General features: G+C 54.6%; 3 protein-coding genes across 3 annotated transcripts; 1 reads left to right on the forward strand and 2 right to left on the reverse strand.

Annotated features, from left to right (window-relative positions):
* Positions 1-7,033: 7,033 nt before the first annotated feature.
* IUM83_16537 (Replication protein A 70 kDa DNA-binding subunit) lies at positions 7,034-8,098 on the reverse strand (the record flags this gene model as incomplete). The annotated part of the gene is made up of 1 exon (XM_067941424.1): positions 7,034-8,098. One exon carries the CDS (start codon positions 8,096-8,098, stop codon positions 7,034-7,036), a length of 1,065 nt encoding a protein of 354 aa, XP_067783241.1.
* A 1,813-nt stretch (positions 8,099-9,911) lies between these two features.
* IUM83_16538 (RxLR-like protein) lies at positions 9,912-11,569 on the reverse strand (the record flags this gene model as incomplete). The annotated part of the gene is made up of 3 exons (XM_067941425.1): positions 9,912-10,629; positions 10,710-11,367; positions 11,443-11,569. The coding sequence occupies 3 exons, from the start codon at positions 11,567-11,569 to the stop codon at positions 9,912-9,914; spliced, it is 1,503 nt and encodes a 500-aa protein (XP_067783250.1).
* Positions 11,570-11,845: 276 nt separating this feature from the next.
* IUM83_16539 (Myosin-like protein) lies at positions 11,846-14,566 on the forward strand (the record flags this gene model as incomplete). Its single annotated transcript, XM_067941426.1, has 1 exon — positions 11,846-14,566. The coding sequence occupies one exon, from the start codon at positions 11,846-11,848 to the stop codon at positions 14,564-14,566; it is 2,721 nt and encodes a 906-aa protein (XP_067783249.1).
* Positions 14,567-15,878: the final 1,312 nt, after the last annotated feature.

Genomic DNA, 15,878 nt, shown 5'->3' on the forward strand with positions numbered 1-15,878 from the left:
CCGTGGATGCCGTCCGCGTCCGAGATCACGGACCGGTATGGGAACTCGGTACCTCCGAATGAGGTGCCGCTATACGTATGCAGCGCCATCAAAGATGACGCCGTGGCTGCCGAGCTGCACTTTGATGCGGAGACGCATCAAAGGCGCGATTATTACATCGGACTCTTCCATGAGCTCCGATGGTTTCAAAGCAAGAAGACATCTTCTCGCAGCAAAGTGCCCGAATGGCAGGCACTTTGTCAAAGCTGGAACGCCTTTGTTGATAAATTCAACAAGAAACCGAGTGCTTACCGTGATCGGATGAAGCAAGCGCGTGATCGCTTCGAGACGTACTCGAAGCGTGGAAAGTTGGAGCAACTCCACGTTGCTGCGGAGGAGGCTAATGTGCCGTGCGCTGTGCCCGAGGGCTTTCAGTGCACGAAGTGCTTCCCAGGCGCGGTCCGCTTGAGTGACCGCGACCTGAACGGGTACACGTCGTTCCGTGTTCCCGAGAGTCTCAAAGAGCTCCGTGCTAAGTTCTTAGCACGTGAGGGTTCGGGCGCTAGCGATGATCACAGCGCTCGTACTACTTCCGCTGCACCAGCGCGTACTGCTCCTCGTACGCCCTCACCATTTCCGGAACGTCCTCCAGCAAGACGTTCCGCGGCTCCCATGTATCTTGATGGGGAGGAAATCCTCTCCAACGAATACGAAAACGAGCCCCTTGAGGGTTCGTTTTCGGGATACTATGGTCAACAATCCGCTCAACAATCCAGCGGATTGAGCCGCGGGCGTCACGGATCGGCGGTTGCAGGGGTGGGAACACGCCCCGGGTATGATCAGCCCCGGGCTGATCAGTTCGCGCCTCTCCACGACCGGGTGTCCGCCATGGAGCGTTTGCAGGGCGCTGAGTTCGCCGCCCTGAAGCAGGAGCTGGCGAACCAGAAGGCCCAAGTCGCGGCGGTCTCGCAGACCGCCTCGAATATCCAGGTCGAGCTGGGGACCCAGATGAAGGGGTTGCTCCAGCGCGTCCGCGCGCTGGAGGAGAGGCTGCTCGTCGCCGAGGCCAAGGCTTCCGCTTCTGCCTCGGCTCCTGCCGAGGCTTCGGGTCAGCCGAGCTAGATGGCTCATGATGCAGGTATGGCTTCAGCCGTCCGACGTAATAGGTCGGATGGAGGCGCATGCTAGACGGTATGTCTAGCGTGTAAGCGTTGCCGTGCCGTGCCAACACAATGAACGGCTCGATGAAGCGCGGAGCAAGCTTGCTTGCTCTGAAATCCGAAACTGCATGTTTAGGCAGGTTTTGAGTGGCTAACAAAACCAATGAACTAACTTTGAATTCATTTGTATTGCCCCAGCCTACATTGTCTGCGTTCAGCTTCTATTGGTCAACAGAAGCTGCTATTGCATCTTGGACAAACCGAATCACGGCTTGTCTTTTGGTGATGAAGCTGATTGCATCCGAGCTGAAGTCATTCAGCTCGCTCTCCGCTAGAGGCCCGGCCTCTGCGTGGTTCTTCGCGATGTCTGCGCCCTGCGCAGACCCGTGGTCTTTGTCCTTGTTGTTGGAGGAGTCTGCGGCCTGCGCAGACTCATGTGGTTTGTTCGCTGTTGCAGCTGACACTGTGCAAGTGTCTGCGGTTTTCTGCGGCTGCTGAATTGCAGTCGTAGATCCTCCCCCACTTAAAGTGGGAGCCATCACTCCGAGTAAACTCGGTAGACGTGGATGTTGCATGGCATTCACGTAGAACGGTGTATGCCCTGTCGAGGCATGCACTGAGTTATTGATGGCAAACTCTGCCATCGATAAGCACTCGCTCCAGTATTGGAACAAGTGAGCGTAGCTCTTCAAAATATTGACGAGCACGCGATTCACGCGCTCAGTTTGGCTGTCCGTCTCTGGATAATCCGCAGTCGACATTGAAAGCTGGCTCCCAAGAAGTGTAACCACTTCTTGCCACAGGTGCGCTGTGAAGCGCGGGTCTCTGTCCGACACGATGTCGGTCGGCATGCCATGGTGTTTGAACACCATGTCGACGAGCAGACGGGCCGTCTGCTTCGCGGTCACCTCTGCCGGCACCGCAGCAAGATGTACCATCTTGCTGGAGCGGTCGACGAAGACCACAACACCGGTATTCCCTCCGCTGTCCGGGGGAAGACCAAAGATGAAGTCCAAAGACACGGACTTACGGCCCTCGTGATCGTGCTGCATCAACGCGCATCCGATCGCGAAGTCGGATGCGTCACATACGACGTGGAATGGACGATCTTGGTCAGCCACTGCCAAGATCGGCGCCTCAGTCAAGCCCTGCTTGACTGCATCGAATGCCTTTTGGCAATCGGTTGTCCACTTCCACACAGCTTCTTTCTTAAGAAGCTGTGACAGTGGGCGGATCTTGCCCGCGTAATCCTCCACGTACTTGCACAAGTACGTGGCCAAGCCAAGGAATTGCCTCAGTTCCTTGACACTTGAAGGCGTTGGCCATTCATTGATCACTCTGACCTTTTCTGGGTCAGGGCGAACGCCATTCTTTCCTACGAGACACCCGAGGACGGGTATCTCGCTCGCCCCGAAGATACATTTCTTCAGGTTCGCGTAGAGCTTATGCTTTCGCATAAGCTCAAGTAGCTTCCGGAGATGCACCCTGTGCATCTCTACGTCGGTCTTCCCGTCCACAGCTTGGCTGTGGATGAACACATCATCGAAGTAGCTCGGTGCGAAGTCGCGCACCGAGCGCAACAAGTGCGTCACGCACCTGTTGAAAGTCGCAGGGGCATTCTTAAGCCCCTGTGGCATTACTAGCCATTCCCAGAGCATGCCGCTTGGCGTGCTCACTGCCGTGAGAGGGATATCGCTCTCACGCATTAGGATTTAATAAACTCCATCTCGCAAGTCGAGAGCACTGTAAACGGTGCTTCCGGCCATCGATTCGATGATAACATCTTTTCGTGGTATCGGCGTCTGCGCCGGTACCGTCGCATCGTTCAGCTTGTTGTAGGCATGAACGATGCGCCATCCGCCCTGTGGCTTCTTGACACAGAACGTCGGGGCACTGTGCGGGGACTTTGATTCCCGCACTTGTCCTGCTTTACGACGACTTTCAAAGAAGTCGTCGATTGCTTTTACTTGCTCTCGCGGCAGTGGCCACTGCTGCGTGACACAGTACTTCGTGCCCGGCACGAGATCAATCTCGTGCTGAATGCCCTTATCCTGCGGATGCTCCGCAGGAATCTCCTCCGGGAGTACGTCTTTGTACTCCCTCAATAATTCGTATTAGGGACTCGACTTCAGCGAGTCCCAACCTTGTTCCTCGAAGCGCTCTCGCTTCGTCTTCGCACTGAGAGTGCCTTCATTCTCAGTGGCACTTCCCATGAAGAGCTGTCTCAGCTCTTCGCTCTCGCTCTCCGTTCTTTCGCTGTTCGAAAGAACGCAGACCTGCTCGATGCGTCCATCGTGCAAGTCGCGCGTGAAGCGCTTCCAGCTCATGGCTGGAAGCGAAATCAACCCTGACGCCGACGTCGGAGGATTAGCGAGTTCCATCTCTCGATACTGGAATCCAGTATCGGTGCGCGTCATGACGCTTAGCGTCTCGACATTCGGCGTCACCGCCTCAGTCTGCCCAGCAGACTGCTCTTGATGCGTCTCGGTCCCGGACCGAGACTTGCGCAGCGTTCTCCGCTTGCGCCGTCTTCTTGTTGTGCGGAGCCGGGCTCCGCACAGTTGTTCTTCTGGTCCAGGCCCGGCCGTGGACAGTTGTTCGCCGGCGGACCCTGTCCGTGGGCGCGCGGTATCAAGCCCGGCTTGACCGCATTTTCCTTCGTGTAGCCCGGCTGCACGGTAATGTGTTCCTTCGCCGGCAGACCCAGTCTGCGGGCGCGCGATATCAAGCCCGGCTTGATCGCATGGCGCTTCGCCGTGCAGCCCGGCTGCACGACAGCATGCAAATTGCGCCAGTGCGGTACGTTTGAAATCGTCCGCACTGTTTGCAGCGTCAACTCCCGGAGTTGACACGCCTTCGTCACCTCGACGCCATTCATTGGCGGAGCCCCTCATGACCGAGGGTGCGTCGGCTCCCGGAGCCGACGCGTCGTTGTCGACCTGACCTCGGATCAGGGATTGTCCCTTACACGCTTGAACGTGGGTGTTGGTTCCCGGAACCAACACATCTTTTTCTTCTGATGTCGGCAGCATTGCCGACGTGGGTTTCACTTGTGCGCGACCTCGCGCACTCCTTGGGCACTCCGGGACAGCAGCGTTAAGCGCTGTCTCGACTGGTGAGCCGCTCGCACCTGCTGGTGCGTGCGCTGTGGCAACAGGGTCATCGCTCTCTGTTCCGCAGTTGCGACTGAAGCGCACGAGCGTGCGCTTCTTCCAGTCTATCACCGGATCATGCCGTGGCTTGCACGGCATGCCCATTACCACGTCGAACTTATCGTCCAAGTCCAGGACGATAAAGTGTTCGACAAACACACGTTGTTTGTACGAGAAGCGCAAGTTCACGACGCGCTTCTCGGTCTTCACGATGGCACCTGTTGCCAGTCGTACTTCCAGAAGACTTCGAGGTACCTTTACCTCCTCGAAATCAAGACTTGGTAAGCTCCGCAGTCGAACAAAGTTGTTCGACGCGCCCGAATCTACCAGAGCGCGAAGAGAGTCGCTCGCTCTCTTCGAGTAAACCTTCAAGATGACTAGGTTCGGCCTGTCATCTTGTTTCTTGCAGTGGGAGCTGGTCTCACTGGGGGCTGCAGTCCTCAGTGTCGCGTGCCCGATGTCGACACGCGCGACTGCATTACCAGTAGGGCGCCCCGCGCCTACTGGATGTTCGCGTTTTTTGTTGGTCCGCGGCGATGCCTAGCATCGCCACGACGGCCACCTCCAGGGGGCATGGGAGCTGTGCACTCCCGTGCAAAGTGACCGATCCTTCCGCAACGGAAGCATCGCACGTTACCTCCCTGCTGCTGGTAACCAGCAGTTGTTGCATTCGAGAGGTCCATTGGCTCCGGACCTCCCCTTCTCGCTACCGGGCGCGGTTGCGGCCTCGGTGCGTTTACATGGAGTTTAGCCTGCCGCAGGCTAAACTCTTCTTGCATTGCGAGAGTAATCGCAGCTTCGAGAGTACTCGGGTACTCTCAGAAGAGATAGGTCTTCACGGGCCCATCTCTAAGTCCTTTCATGAACGTGACGACCTTGGTCGCCTCGTCAATCGGGTTAGTCACGATATTTGAGACCAAGTATCGTGTGCGCTGCACGTAAGCATGGACGTCATGCTTACCCTGCTGAAGGTCGAGGAACTCCGCCCTCGACCGGAACTCGTTTTGCGGGGGCTCAAATGCTTGTCTGAGCTCCTCTTTGAATACTTCGTACGTGCTGAAGCACGTAGGATCGGAGAGTCGGCGCCCATACGCCCAACGCTTTGCGCGTCCGCCAAGGCAGGACATGGCGAACGCGACCTTCGACAGCGGGTCGACGATGCGTCGAGCCGCTATGGCTGTGTCAAGCTCGACAAGCCACCGGAGGAGAGGTTCGCCCTCTCTTCCCACGTACGTATTGCTTACGCTGAATTTCAATGATTGAGCACGCGGTGTCGTCCCTGACGACGCCGTCACTGAGGAAGCAGCATCACACTGCTCCTTCATGATGAATCCTAGAGCAATACCATGTTGCTCTGTCGGCGATAGCGTACGCAGCATCGTAGCTATTGCCGCCTCCCCAATGACTGTTGACAGTCGTTGGAGGGCCTCCCACTCTGGGTCAGACAGGTTGGGGCGGTCAGCGCGTGCAACATGCGTTGCAGGCGTGTTGGAGCTCTCCATGGGCACCTCCGTGCTCATGTGGTTCTCGGCTCCGCGCTCGTACACCTCGTACGAACGTCAAGCAGTCGGTCGTTAGACGGACTACAAGGTGCTACCAGGTGTAGTGGGTCAAACTTGACTCACTACTTTAGCTTACACTCCGGCCGTCTGCAAAGTATCGGGAAGTGTCCTGCGTAAAGGCCAGAGATCGATCACCAGCAGAACGAGGCACCATCGACCATCCGGATTTTAATGGTTAAAGCCAAATCAAATCTCTTCTACTACAACTACAGACAACGACGGCATCGTGAAATAACGTTAATAAAAAAAGAGCAAAAAGATCTGCAGAAATGTAACAATGACGCAATAATCGACAAGGATTTCACAAAACACACGTAAATTCATATAAAGTACTCAAAGCATATGAAATACAAAGATGATGAATATGGTTGGCTGGTGAGTCCTTGATGTCCACTGCATTGTCTGCCTGTATGTCGTTGTCGACATGTACAGTGTCCCCCTCGTTATAACCACCGCTATGTTTGATTACCCTGTTATTTTAGATAGTGGCTGCACCAAATTTATCCAGTGTTTGAACCATGTGGTACCTCCGTGATTTGATACCAGTGAAATCACTACAGATGCTGAGATGCTCGCATTCGCTCTGGATACTGTACTGCACTGCGCATTCATATTGTTGACGGTCTGCAGCTTACATCAGTCTCGACGTAATATTTTCTTTATCCAATCATCGACTCGAGCTACGAGCTCCGTTTTCGCGCTCCCCTCCCTAGATCGATTTGAAACGAGCAGCTCCACGAGCGTGCTCTTGATATTTTAGCTGCTCGGGCTCGTTCCCGCGGGCAGAACTCCCGTTCAGCTCGTGGGATGCTTGGCTTTAGTGCTCTACAATGGCCATCAGCTACCTCGTCGCCTGTTGGGCGACTGCGGACGCTGACCAGAGCATTGGGATTGCCGAACTTCGTTGATTCGCTCAAGGCAGGGCAAACCGGGGACAGTGCTGACGGGTGACTCCTTCGAGTGCGTGTAGTTTTAGAATTGAAACCCATCAATGACCATGCAACTCGATCTTCAAGCTCTTGGATTTATCCGTTTCCCTTTGGGGAATGACATGAACGCAGCCAAAAAAATACACCTTTTCAACTTCAAAGTGGCAAACTCCAAGTTCAAAACGTCAAAATGTAAGTTCAAAACGACACAAAATAAAAAAGAGCCGACGCCACACTTTATATTGCGTAACCTATTGGCCTACAGGCATGTCCTTCAGCTGTATAGCATCTGCATGGAACTTGATGGTATGCAGCGCGCACCTGTGGCAAAGACCCGGGGTAATAGCTTCTTCCAATAACAGGTCCGCCGCCAGCAGCAAGTAGTGCTCCCGGTGCTCCTTGATGGTGCGATGCGGAGGGACTTCGAGGATAGCTTGGCGGTGGCGGGCCAAAAATCGCTTGACCATCGCCTTGAAGGTCGAGAAGCAATTCTCGATCGGGTTTAACATGGGCGAGTATGGCCCTAGGCGCAGCAGCTTGGCCTCCGAGAACGCCTCCTCCTTGAAGACGTCTTCGACGTTGGCATGGCAGGGGGCGTTATCCGCAACAATAACGACGTCGTTAAGCGGGGTCGTGAGGGAGATGTGACGAAGAAGGCGCCGCATGAACTCATTGCATTTATCGGAGGTGAACGAGCTAAAGCGCCTCTCTGAGTATGCGAGGCCGTTCTCAGAGATGCACGCAATCACATGAATGTTGGAGCCCTTACTTGCCGTGTTCCTGTCGACCGCGCGCTTGCCTTTTAGGCTCCGGCCGCGGCGACGAGAACACCACAGGTTGAAGTTAGTCTCATCAACATAGAAAATAGTCTTACCTGCAGCCTTGTAGGCCAAGAGGTTGACGACGTAGTCGCGCCGAAGGAGCTTGTTGTGGTCGAGGTTCCGGTAATTATTGTCGCGGTGGGTCTGCTTCACGGTGTACGTTCTGCCGTCGATGTGATGCTTGACCGTCTGGCGCGACACCTTCAACGAAAACCGCGCTTCAAGCGCGTCTACCATCTCGTCGAGCGTCAGGTAGCAGTTCTCATCTAGGAGAGAGATCAAATAGTCGACGTGCGCGTCGTCGATCTTGGCGTTGCGCCTGCCACCGCGTGGCTTTCTTGGCGACGCGGCCCACTCATCGCTCTCCTGCGCAGCAGCGATCCAGCGATACGCAGAGCGTCGGTTCACGTCGTTGTTGGCAGCAACGCCGAGCCAGTCTTGTCCGGCTCTGGCGGCACGCAGCACGCGCTTGATGGTGGCGTCGTCGTACAGCATTGAGCTTGGTGATGAAGAGGCTTGAAGTGGTGAGGGTATCGCGCTGAAAAATGGGAAATGAGCTGGAGGGACGCGAAGAAAGCGTTGGTGTTGCTGCTGTCCAGTAGTTTTGGCGCGAGTTCTTGCCACTAAGAAAAACCTTACTAAATTATACCCCTTCATAATTACTCACACAATATTATCCGTTTTATCTGTGTGTGTCGTTTTGAACTTACATTTTGACGTATTGAACTTTTAATTTGCCACTTTGAAGTTGAAAAGGTGTAGACATATCAAGATTTTCAGTTACTGAGAAGGCTGAATGCTGCCGGATTGCTTACGTAGCAACTTTCGGCCTGTGGTAGTGGACTCGATCGACATGTTCGTAATTTTTACCACACACTAACTAGCTGTAATGGTGTTTGCACACGTGTTTGTCCGTTTACACCAAGTCATTCCAAGTCAGCTACGAATGTGTTGCCCGGAGGCATTAATCGTCAATCGTAACCTGTCTCATGGAAAACAAAATCGTGCTTCTGGCCCGAAGTAGCTCTGAAGTTTGGGTGTTCTAAATATTTAACCCCCTTCGATTTACACATACACAGTGGTACATATAGAATAGCGAAGGCAGAATTACACGTATACTATACATGTAGTACTGCCTGTGGATCAACCACAGCGTATGCAGTGTGTACGCTATGGTGATCCACTCAAGCGGTCACACTTTCAACCTCGTAGCCGCTGAATTTATACTTGAATATGTCCTCACTGTGCACTTGTATTTCGATTGCGTTTTGCTCTCCTTGTTCTCTTTCAACTGGATATAAGCTCGGTTAGGGCTTCCCTATTCAGCGTCGCGGTTTGCTACTAAGGCGCGGGTAGTGACAATTTAGGCCGAAGAAGGCATGGTGTTGCTGCTACCGCGGCAACTGCATTGCCTTTAGCGTCACAAGATGGAGGCAGGCTGGGCTGGGCTTGGGTGAGTGGGCAAGTCGGTAGCTTAGCTTATGCGATGAGAAAACAATGAGTGCAGAATAGCAGTCATACTAGGTCCATCAAATGCTCTAACCACGATTGAAGCTAAGCTGAGCCACCCCAGTAATGCATTTTTCGTTAAATTCTGATCGATAAACACAAATGTTCGACTCAGGTCGCTCGAATGTAGCTATCTGGGGTACCTACCACCACAGGCCTAAAGTGTCAACTTCGGGTATGCGTCTTACCTCACTCCAATGTACTGTAGTTTGATTTGCTATTTGTAAGAAACCCTTCGTTTAGTTTTAGAAGTCGGTGAAACAGTCTGGCCAGGCATGACCTAATCGATTAATCAGACCAGGGATTCCAGTCGGCGATGGCAATCGCTCCTTAAAACCTTGACTCAGATACTACAAAAGTTCTTCATTAAAAGTGTTGCTTTCCACCAGATGTATGGAACTGATGCTTAAGGTTCAAGAACGACGTAGTCCCTCGTAGATTCGTCGTTCTATCTTGGCTTGAGGCGACGGCGGAAAATATACCCCGCTTACCGCCACGATGGACAAATATCGCGATCCTCGAAGGGCAATATTCCGGATAGGGAGGACGATCGACGGGTCTCCGCCTCCACTTGCACACTGTAGCATGTAGCATCTGCGGCCACTCTAGCAAAGCACTTAGTAGATATCAACCTCTCTAATAGCCTGTAAGCATTGGACAATCGGGCAGTTTTTTGAGTCAGTAGTTTCTTCACCATCGCCATTTGCCAAAGAAAACGATACACCTTTTCTCAACCACAACATCCACATACATTTTGTCTTCGCACTCATACGATTTAAAAATGCACCCCCTAACAGATCTAATCAGCTGGATTCATGTATCGGACATTCCCGTCCTTTGCTCCTCTAGTAACGATAGCAAAGCCGTCAGAAACCGATCTGAAGTCTGTCTTGCTGTTGATACTGGTATCCTTGAGGATCGCTTTTTGGCAACTCGCAGACGGCGTGACAGTGACTTCAACCGTTGTGATGGCTGCCAGCGCTCCGACACACTTAGGCAGGTCGTCCTGCGTAGCACCGAAAAACTCGCGCACGGGAGTACTGAAATTCGTGAACACACCATTCTGCAGAGACGACAGTAGCTCGCACGAAATGAACGCCGACGGTACCTCCGTTGCCGTGCCGTTCAACTTTGAAGTATCATCACACGCCGCGAGGTCGTTGACCAACGTGATCGCAGCCGCTTCCTCGGTCGTGCTCTTCGCGGTGGCGTACGAGATTGCACCGACTGCGCTTTTCTCGGCGTTACACTGCAGGGAGAACTTCTTCAACATGTTCTGGAGGAATGGACCGATCTCGTACTTGATGGCGAACGTATCCTGGCTCTTGAAGGTTGTGCCCACACTCTTGAAGAATGCGCTCAGGTCGGCATGCTTCTCCACAGACGTGTCCTTGATCTTCATGGGGATCGTGGCGCTCGGGGAGACCTTCAGCCCTCCTTTACCTTTGCAGGAGCCTGTCAACGCAATGCTGTGGTTACAGCTCTGGAAAAACTGATACACCATGTCTAACGTCGCGCTGCACAACCGAAACAGCAAAGTAATGGACTACGTTAGTGGTACAGTATCCACAACAAACACAGTAAGATAAGGACGTACTAGTGGCTGAGAAAGATGGGATCAAACGCAGCCGCACGGGTTTCGTACGCCCCTCCGAGCAGACTGTGTATCGTGAGCTGAACCGAGTTTTGAACCTCCTTGCGTAGCGTATCCATGGCCGAGGCGCCGCTACTGCTAGTGCCCTTGGCGCTTTTGGCATGCCCAATCAAGTCCGCAAATGCTGTCGGGCCGAACTCCAAGGAAGAATCACCAATGCCCCAGTCTCCTCGCGGAATGCACTTTTCGCATTTCTTACCATTCGTGCAGGCATGGGCGGCCACACTGCTGTTCGCGCAGTTGCCACTTGGGATGGCCTCGCCATTCACGACATACGCGCCAGGAATGAGCTCGGGGCCTTCACAGCCTCCAAGGTCCTCCAGGATCGGCGAGCACCCTTCGATACCGTTGCACGAGGTGCTCGTCGAGATGCGCTTGGCTGCGTCCTCAAACATATCCCAGTACGGCAGCGTCAGGTCGCTGAACGTCGGGTCCAGCGAGCGCAGCATGTTCTCGTAGCCGAGCAGATACTTGCGGTACCACGCCGGCGCGCCGCAGGTGCCCACGACCTGCTCCAGACTGCCCGAGTCCATATACGTCTGCGTGAACAGCATGTGGTTGCCCGACGCCATCGCCTTTTCCAGCGCGCTCAGATACAGCTCTGCAGGAAATGATCCCAAAAGCGTCAGACCATCAAAATGCGTCGGACCAAAACTCTATTGACAACCAGACTCACTCTTCTCATTGCTGGTGTAGGCCCCCCAGCTCTTCCTCACTCGCGTAGATTTCGCCTGTACTGCGGCGCCGGCAAGCGCAAGCAGCACCAGTGTCGCCGCCAGCAGCAGCACGCGCACAGCCACCATTGTCCCAGTGTCCGCTGCAGCCGCGACCAGCTCCTTTGGTGTCCGTACATGCTGCTGGCTCTCTGATCTGACTACCTGTACCAGTCTCTTGGTACAATTGTGTCGACCACACCACAAAATCGGTGGAAAAGAAGGGCCCGCGCCTATCCCATCGGTCGAAACTCGCTGGTGCCAATCAAACGACACTCAGTCGGATATCTTTCGTCCTCGAGTCACTAGGGCTCTCCCCCTATCCTGTCAGGCGCAGCCGTACGCACAACCTCGCGTTTTCGCAGCATGACGACCACGTTCGACGACCGCGCGGCGCTGGAGGAGGCCATCGAGGCGTGCTCGGCCTCCGTGCGCCTGCTGCAGGACCAGATGCGCAGCGACAAGAGCGGCGCCGTCAAGATGGAGGACGTGGCCAAGGAGGTCAAGAGGCTCGTGGGTCTGCGCAAGGAGCTGCAGGTCTGGAAGCAGAAGGACGAGGAGGAGGAGGCCGAGCGCCTCGAGCAGGAGCAGCAGCAGGGCGACAACCAGCAGCAGGACCAGCAGCAGGAGCAGACCAAGGACAAGCAGGAGGAGACGCCCGAGCAGGACGAGGCCGATGAGGCGGAGGAGCAGCCCAAGCAGCAGCAGGACCCGGAGCACGAGCTGCTGCAGCGCGCCTCGCGGCTGGAGGGGCTGGCGGCCCAGGCGGACGACAAGATCTCGACGCTGGAGACGGAGGTGACGCACATCCAGCGCACCAAGAAGGCCATGCAGTACCTGGTGCAGCACCAGGAGACCAAGCAGACGACGGTGGAGACGGTGGAGGAGAAGACGGAGACTGTCGTCGTGGAGGAGAACAAGTCCAAGAACAAGAAGAAAAAGAAGAGTGCCAAGACGGAGAGCAAGACGGAGGAGAAACAAAAGGTGAAAGAGGTGGCTGCTTCCTCTGAGGAGGTTGAGAAGCTCGCAACGCAGCTGGAGGCCGAGCGTGCCAAGGTGCAGCAGGCGGAGAAGGCGGCAGAGGAGCTGCAGAAGTCGGTGGAGACGCTGGCTCTGGAGAAGAGCGAGACCGTCGCCAAGCTGACGGAGGAGCTGGAAGCGGTGCGCGTCAAGGCGGAGCAGGCGAGCAAGAAGAGCCAGGAGATGCAGAAGGCCGAGCAGGGACTTCGGGACGCGCAGGACAAGCTGAAGCAGGCCGTTGCTGCGCTCACGAAAGAGAAGGAGGAGGAGGTTGCCAAGCTGACCGCGGAGCTTGAGGAAGAGCGCTCGAAGATTGAGCAGGCCAGCCAGTCGAGCCAAGAGGCCGAGACCAAATTGGAGAAGTCTGTTTCTACGCTTACTGAGGAGAAGACCAAGCTGGAGGCGAAGCTGAAGGCCGCTGAGGATGACGCCATCGCTACCCGTGACGAGTTGGAGGCCAAGTTGAAAAACTCGGAGGATGCTGCGAACTCCACCCGTGAGGAACTGGAAAAGGTCCAGGCTCAGCTGGCGGACATTAAGGACGAAAAGGAGACACGGGAAACCCACCTTGGCAAGCTGTGGAAGTCTATTGAAGACCTGCAGCTCGCTAACAAGGAGCTCACGGAGAAGAACATGACGGTCGAGGCAGATGCCAAGTCGATGCGTGCCGAGGCTGAGAAAGCCATCGCGGAACATTCTTCGTATGAGGACAAGACCGAAACTTTCACCGCTGAAATTGATGCTACCAAGGCCGAGCTTGAAGCCTCTAAAAGTGATGTGGAGAAACTGCAAGCCGAAGTCGAGAAGCTGGCGACTTCCGCCACTGCATCTGAAGCGAAGGTGTCGAGCTCCGAGGAACGCATTAAGGCACTTGAGCAAGAGTTGGAGACTGCCCAGAAGGGCGCTCAAGAAGTAACCTCTGAATTGGAGTTGCTGCGTAACTCGTCGAAGGACGCGGAGTTGAAAGTCTCAAGCTCCGAGGAGCGTGTTCAGACCCTGGAGAAGGATTTAGCGGCTGCGAGGAAGAACACTGAACACGTGTCGGCCGAGCTTGACGCTTTGCGTACGTCGACGAAGGATACGGAGTCTAAGGTTACAACCTCGGACGAGTACATCAAGACTCTAGAGGAGTTGGAATCGGTAAAGCAGAACGTCCAGGATGTGTTGGCTGAACGTGACGCTCTTCGTGCATCGTCGGAAGAAACCACGCGTTCTCACGAAACAGAGATTGAGAAGCTGACAGCGCAGATCTCAGAGCTCCAGTCTGCCAAGGAGGGCAAAAGTGGCGAACTCGCAGCTGAGCTAGAGAAGGCCAAGGATGCAGCTAAGGCTGTCCTTGCGGACAAGGAGGAAATTGCTCGCCAGCTGCTCGACATGAAGGACGAAGTGATCCGACTGAAGCTGGAAAGCGACAGGGCTCTGAGCCAGGCTTCAGGACACGACTCGCAGGTGAAGAAGCTGACGGCGGATTTGGAGGCACGCACGGCGGAAGCTAAGAAGCTCAAGGCACAGTACGAAGACCTGCTTTCGCAGCGCACGAACGCCGAGGACCAGCTTCAGGATCTGCGTGGTGTGGCTGCAACGAACGAGGAGCTGCTGAAGAAGGCACGCACGTCGCTACTGGAGGCGAACGAGGAGCTGAAAGAAGCTCGTGCTCACACGTTGAAATGGAAGAACTCGGCGCAGGCGGCGAAGACGTTGATGAACGCCAAGATTGCCGACGCCGAGAGCGCTGCCAAACAGCTCAAGAAGGCCCGTGCCGACGCGTCTGCTGCCAGCTCGGCTCGCTCCCAGCTCTCAGCCAGCCTTGAGGCCAAGGAAAAGAAGGTAGCCAAGACCAAGCAGGAGCTCGCCACGGTTCGTGCGGAGCTGGCTGAGGCTCATGAGACGATCATTGCTGAGCGCACGCAGTCGAAACAGGCTCATGCCGCACAGTTGGCGAAGGTCCGCGAGATCTCGGAGCAGGCGGTCACGCAGCTCAACAGCCAGGTGCAGTCATACCGCATGACGATCATGGTGCTGCTCCCGGTTCTGCTTGCTGTGCTCATCTACGCGATTTCGCACTAAATTTTAGCCGATAGCGTTTTGCCATTCGTGGGGCTTGTGAATGATGAACGACCACCTTGTTTTTAAATTGTGTACCATCAGCTAGGCTTCCAAAGTACGTATCGGTAGGTAAGTTAAAGCCGTAGGTAGATCCGGCTTGGGGCTCACAAGATTGGTAACCCAAGAGGAGTCCGAAGAGGAGGCGTGAAAAAGTTTCCGAAGGAGGACCCTACTTAGTACGGTAGTTAGGATTCCCAACTTGGGATTAATTTTCGAGCTCCCTGAGTTTCCTGAAGGAATGCTACAGCAGAATCTGCAGAAGACCCTTGAACTTGTTCAAAGAAGACGCTGTTTTGTTGGCTGTTCAGGTGTCGGCAGTCGACGCCAAACTGCCTGCACCCGCACCTATTGATGCCCTCACTCCTGGCGATATAGAGGTTGCTGTGCCCCAGACCTATACAGCAGTTCCCTTCCTGGAGAAATCTCCATAAACGCCAGTTGCCAATTCTAAACGCTCGAAGACTCACCTACGATAACCTAGCAAATATCTGAGATCAAGGGGGGGGGGGGGGGGTCCATGAGTTAGGACCCGAACAACCTCTAACGCTCTATTAAACTGGCTGCCAAGGTTGTGCCGAAATTTTGCCTGTTAGAAACGCAGAGACGTCCAGCAGTCAGTAAGAACCCCACAAGTGAGCGTTGCGTATATGCTTCATTCCGAAATACTTGCAGTGTTTGCAGCAACACATGCTGAGCTTTGAACGAACACCGGGCCTTACGCAGAGTCGCGCTTCTAGATTAACGTTAAAAGGAACCCATCTACCTAAATTGAATAAGATTTCTATTGCAATGAGAAAACTGCTTGCAGGCCGACGCCTTGCTCACATGAGTCCTGCAGCAAGCAGCTTCAGCTCGCCCGAATTCGCCTCGAGATGTGCCAAACTTCAAGAGTTCAGCGCCGGTATCCGGTCTGGCGTTTTGATGAGATGGCTACACTGCCGAAACGACGTGGAAGATCGCGCAATACTTTGTTCAAGTATAATGTCGTGGGGTCGCCGGGGGTTCTTTTTCGGCAAATGGGTCTGTCGGACCGACGCCGACACTGCCGACACTGTCGGAACAAGGCATGTCTGCTGCTGAGGTTCATGGACGAACGAGATATCGGTTTGTATTTGCGCGGCGGTGGGGCGATAGCGTCGCACCTACCCCGAAACTGCTTCAGCGCCAATCCTTTCCGGATAATACAGCAGGAAGCAAAAAGCCGCTACCATTTGCATCCGGTCTCGCAGTAACCCCGACAACACTGTGCTGCCTGTAGTTAGTTAGACCAGAC

This window comes from Phytophthora cinnamomi (genome assembly GCF_018691715.1).
Source record: "Phytophthora cinnamomi strain GKB4 chromosome Unknown Contig100, whole genome shotgun sequence".
NCBI classification, from domain to species: domain Eukaryota; phylum Oomycota; class Peronosporomycetes; order Peronosporales; family Peronosporaceae; genus Phytophthora; species Phytophthora cinnamomi.